Source organism: Myotis lucifugus, unplaced genomic scaffold (assembly GCF_000147115.1).
Source record: "Myotis lucifugus unplaced genomic scaffold, Myoluc2.0 scaffold_0, whole genome shotgun sequence".
NCBI classification, from domain to species: domain Eukaryota; kingdom Metazoa; phylum Chordata; class Mammalia; order Chiroptera; family Vespertilionidae; genus Myotis; species Myotis lucifugus.
The window spans coordinates 48,874,482-48,879,231 of NW_005871048.1; the positions used below are offsets into that span (position 1 = coordinate 48,874,482).

The following is a 4,750-nucleotide window of genomic DNA, read 5'->3' on the forward strand; positions in this document are numbered from 1 at the left end:
AGGGGGTCTTCCCCCCAAGGGGGTCCCCAGATTGCGAAGAGGGCAAAAGCCAGGGCTGAGGGGCCCCCCCCCCCCCCCCGAGTGCACAAAATTTTTTTGCCCCAGGCCTCTCCGGTGTGTGTGTGTGTGTGTGTGTGTATATATATATATATATATATACACACACACACACACACATACCTACATACATACAGACACACACACATATCCATCCATCCATCCATCCATCCATCCATCCATCCTTGGGTGAGGATTGTTTTTTTTAAGTGTGATCATGCTGCACACAGTTGCTTCTGACCTGCTTTGTCTGGTGGGCTATATGCCCAGTACCCTGAGCAGCCCTGCTTTTTGCTGTCATAAACATCACTATGCCTGCCTCTCTCACTCTTTGGGTTGTTCACTGTGGACAAATTCCTCGGCTCAGCACTGTTTTTACACATTTGGCAAGTGGCCCCAGCCAGCCTGCCCAGCGTGGATTATCGTCACGTTCATCTGACGAGTACAAGTTCAGGATCTCACCAGTGTTTGCATTTGGGATTTTATGCTGTAGTGGAGCTCTGTCTTCATGCATTTATTGGTTATTTGTATTTATTCTTTAATAAGTTGCATTTTCTTGCACTTGGCCAGTTTCTCTACTGTTTGTAATAGTTTCATTGTGTCACTTCTTCTGATCCTTTCATTATGTTGCAAATAATTTCCCCGGTTTATAATTTGTCTTTTAACTTTGCTTATGACTGAAATGGCCTTTTCTACTTTAAGGTTACAGAATAACTAATGTATTCCATCGTACGACCTTTATGGTTTTAATTTTCTCATTTAAATCTTCAAACCAACTAGAATTAAATTTGTTCACATGATTGGAGGGTGCACTCCACCTCCGAGAGGCCTCTGCTATGCTGTCCATTTCCTGCTCCTCCCCACCGGCAGCTCTGACATCACCGGTGCTTCCTTATAAAATTCTTGTTTTATGAGGTATCACCTCACACCTGTCAGATGGCTACCATCAAAAAATCAACAAAGGACAAGTGTTGGCAAGGATGTGGAGAAAAGTACACTGTGGTGGGAATGCAGACTGATGCAGCCATTATGGAAAAAAGTATGGAGTTTCCTCAAAAAACTAAATATGGAACTGCCATTTGACCCTGTGATCCCACTTCTAGGAATATATCCTAAGAAACCTGAAAACACCAATCAGAAAGAATGTATGTACCCTTATGTTCATAGCAGTATAATTTACAACAGCTAAGGTCTGGAAACAGCCCAAGTGCCCATCGGTAGATGAGTGGATAAAAAAGCTGTGGTACATTTACACCATGGAATACTATGCAGCAGTAAAAAAGAAGAATCTCTTACCCTTTAAGACAGCATGGAGGGACCTGGAGAGTATCATGCTAAGTGAAATAAGTCAGTCAGAGAAAGACAAGTATCACATGATCTCATTCATATTGGAATCTAAGTAACAAAATAAACTGATGAACGGAGTGGATCCAGAGACATGGAAGCATGGAACAGAGTGCAGAATCTAGGAGGATAGGTGGGTGGGAGGTAATCAACCAAAGACCTTGTATGAATACGTGCATAACCCATGGACGCAGACAGTGGGGAGGTGAGGGCCTGGGGTGAGGGGTGGGGGTGGGGTGGAGGGGATCAATGGGGGAGGGGGCAGGGAAGGGGACATATGTAATACTTTCAACAATAAAGATGTTAAAAATTAACAAATAATAAAATAGAATTCTTGTCTTGATATTTTTCTCCATGACTCTCCCCACAAAGAATGTCCACTGATCTCTCTCCTCTGCCTGTACAGCTGGGAGCACTGAATCCAATCCTTGTGGTCATGGTGCAGCCTGATCCCACTGTTTTTAATAACAGACCTCTCTTCTTGGGCACCTAACAGCCGGGGGTCCCTGGCATTGCTCTCCAGTGAGAACTCTGAATGAGGACGAAGCATTTCCCTCTGACATGTTCAGTCTGAACCACGAGATAGTGCCATGAAATTTGTCTCTAAAATGAAAACCTGGACCTCATCACACTGTCAGGTGCAGGCAGGGCTGCCGCCGGCCCCTCTGTCACTCCCAGGCAGCCCCCGGTGTCCAGGCACCACCAGCCTGAAAACTATTTCCTGGGTATGTTTAGCATAGTAAGAAGTTTCAACACAGAGTTCTGGATCTATTTTTCAATGATCTCAATTTCCAGTTCCAAGCAATGAAAATAGTTGTAAACTGGAGCCTTCATTGTGGCCCTCACTGTGATGTAGCTACTCACGTGTTCGAGTGAGATGCCGTGTGTGCATCAGGAGAAGGAGTGTCAGAACGCGCGAGCCAGCCCCCGGGGTAGCACCTGACGCCTCCTTCCTCCACAGTCTCAGAGCCGGACTCCTTCACACGTGTGAAAGTAAAATCTTCTTTTCCCACGTAGATCAAAGCATGGTTTGAAAGAGAGCACGAGACGTGGCCGAGCCCTTTGGAGCTGCTGCCTGTTGGGAACGTGAAGTTGCTGCAGCCGGAGCTGCGAGCCAGGCACCCCAGGCCGACGGTGGGTGCAGCCCAGCCCTCGCTCCGGGACCCCAGAGTAAGTGCCCAGCTTGTGCTGATGGTTGATTCCTTGGGCTCCAGCAGTGCCGTCAGCAAGGACGACAGCTGAAGGAAGAGAACGACTCGAGGGGCACAGAGGACACGGTGCAGGACGCCGGGGGGTATCTGAGCGCCACAGCCGGCCAGGAGCGGACGGAGGGAGAGCTGGCCCAGCGGGCCTGCCACTCCCAGTTCTGCCTAGCGGTAAGAGACCCAGCGGAGTTCCACTCGGGGACCCACGTGTGCTGCCCTCGTCCTTTACTCCTCGGACATTTAGTGAGTGCTGTCCCCTGCTGGTCTGGGTGGGCGGGGCGCTGGGACAGCTGGCCAGCACTCCTGTCAGACCACGCCCCTGGTTCTCAGGAGACCTGTGAAGAGTCCATTCATTGTTCTGAACACATGGGCCAAATGGGCATGTGGACTTTTCTGCTTGTTTACCAGCTCAGTTATAAAAGTCCACTTACTGCCCAGGTCCCCAAAATAATCGCCACAGTACAGCACGAGGCTGTGACCTCACAGCACCCTAGAATTGCCTGGCCACTGGGGACCCTGGGGCTACAGCCCTCAGGAGCACCACCCCTCTTGACAGAATCCGAGGGGTCAGGGGAGGCCAGCACAGGGCAGGGCAGAGGCAGGCGATCTCTGCCTGCTGTCATGCCTCTCGGGCCCCCGCAACAGGCGGAGATGTGGAATAACTGATTTCACAGACATCCCCTGGTCCTGGGACACCGTCACGGTGCCCTGGGGCCTGTGGAGGACTTGTGTGAGCCCTCTGGGTGAGTCCAGATGGCAGCTGCCCCCATGGGCAGAGGGATGTTCCTCTCACTCTGGCTGCCTGGCTCCCCTGCTCCGCACTGTGGGTGCCTGGATGGCAGAACAACATTGGGTGGGGCCTGCAGAGCCATCGGGCTGTGCGAATCCGTCACTGTACTGACCTGCACCCCCCCTTTGCTGCACAGGTGAACAGGGGGATGCTGCACGGCGGTGAGTGCCTGCAACCTCTGGGCCCAGAGCTGGTGGCCGAGTGTCTGAAGAGCTGTCCCCAGGATGCCAGGGGGGTGTTGGCGAGCGTGGCGGTGCTGGGCCTGGGCAGCCAGCAGGCGCTGCAGCAGTGGCACGCCTTGTGGCTGCAGTGCCAGCAGATGCACCTCTGCTCCCAAGAAGCCCTTTTTGAGGCTGCCCCGGGCCCTGGTGCCACCCCTCCAGACCAGGGGCCCTTGAAGCATGAGCTCATTGACCAAGGGGCCGAGATGAGGCTCCGCGAGCCATCCTGGACCCCCCTCACGGACCCTCAGGGCTGCGCTGGGGAGCGGGCACAACTGCTGTCCAGCCTCCCCGGACAAGTCACTTTCTGCGGGCAGGACGGTGAGCACCTGAACTCAGGTGTACATACCCCAGACGACAGTTCCACCTGCTCCTCTGAGCCCATCCAGATGCCCATCATCCACCACAGGAAACAGCCCCTGAAGAAAATGATGAAGAAAACACTCACCTCGGAGATGCCACAGCTTGACAGTAGCCCCAGGGACTCCCACTGGCCAGCCCACACTGGGGGCTTCATCAAAGGCCTGGACGTGGCCAGCACGGTGGCCTCAGAGAAGAAGCCCCCCCTGAGGCCACATGCCAAAAGCCCCCTGGTCACTCGGAACCGGAGCCTGTCCTCTCCCTCCAGGATCCACACCTCCGAGGAGGACAGGAGGAGGCCAGCAGGAAGGTGAGGTGGACGCCCTGCAGACTTAGGGCCTAGTGGGGATCTAGAAATGCAAAGTCATTACATTTGCTCTGCAAAATAGATGTCCCTCCAGGCTACCCTGACCTGTCCAGGCCAGACAGACTCGTGTTTGACCTTAAGCAAGATGTTGACTACCTCCAGTGTTCAGAACAGAATCATTGAAAATGCCTTCTTTTTCACAGCATGTGGTGACCTGGCACACCCACTTTGATGGTTAAACAACCAAGTCTAGTTACTCGGAGCCCATTTATAGAAAATTATAATAAGCAAATCAAGCCCACAATACCAAGAAATTACCTTAAAAATTGCTTTTTAAAAAGCCTCTAAGCTCCCTGGTCAGAAGTATGTACCTGTGTATGTATTGCCCAAATGAAGATAGATGTCCATTTTAACCTGTTAATCTTTGAGATGTGTATAAAATGATGCTTTTTATTAACTGTTTAGA

The 4,750-nt window shown here is 51.7% G+C and overlaps 1 protein-coding gene across 1 annotated transcript in view; it reads left to right on the forward strand.

Annotated features, from left to right (window-relative positions):
- PLEKHG4B (pleckstrin homology and RhoGEF domain containing G4B) overlaps nt 1-4,750 on the forward strand; it is a 75,216-nt gene that overhangs the window by 54,566 nt on the left and 15,900 nt on the right. Inside the window, exons 12-14 of the mRNA XM_023751734.1 lie at nt 2,419-2,535; nt 2,616-2,777; nt 3,533-4,287. Of these exons, the coding sequence (XP_023607502.1) occupies nt 2,419-2,535; nt 2,616-2,777; nt 3,533-4,287 (1,034 nt within the window). The remainder of the gene's footprint in view (nt 1-2,418; nt 2,536-2,615; nt 2,778-3,532; nt 4,288-4,750) is intronic.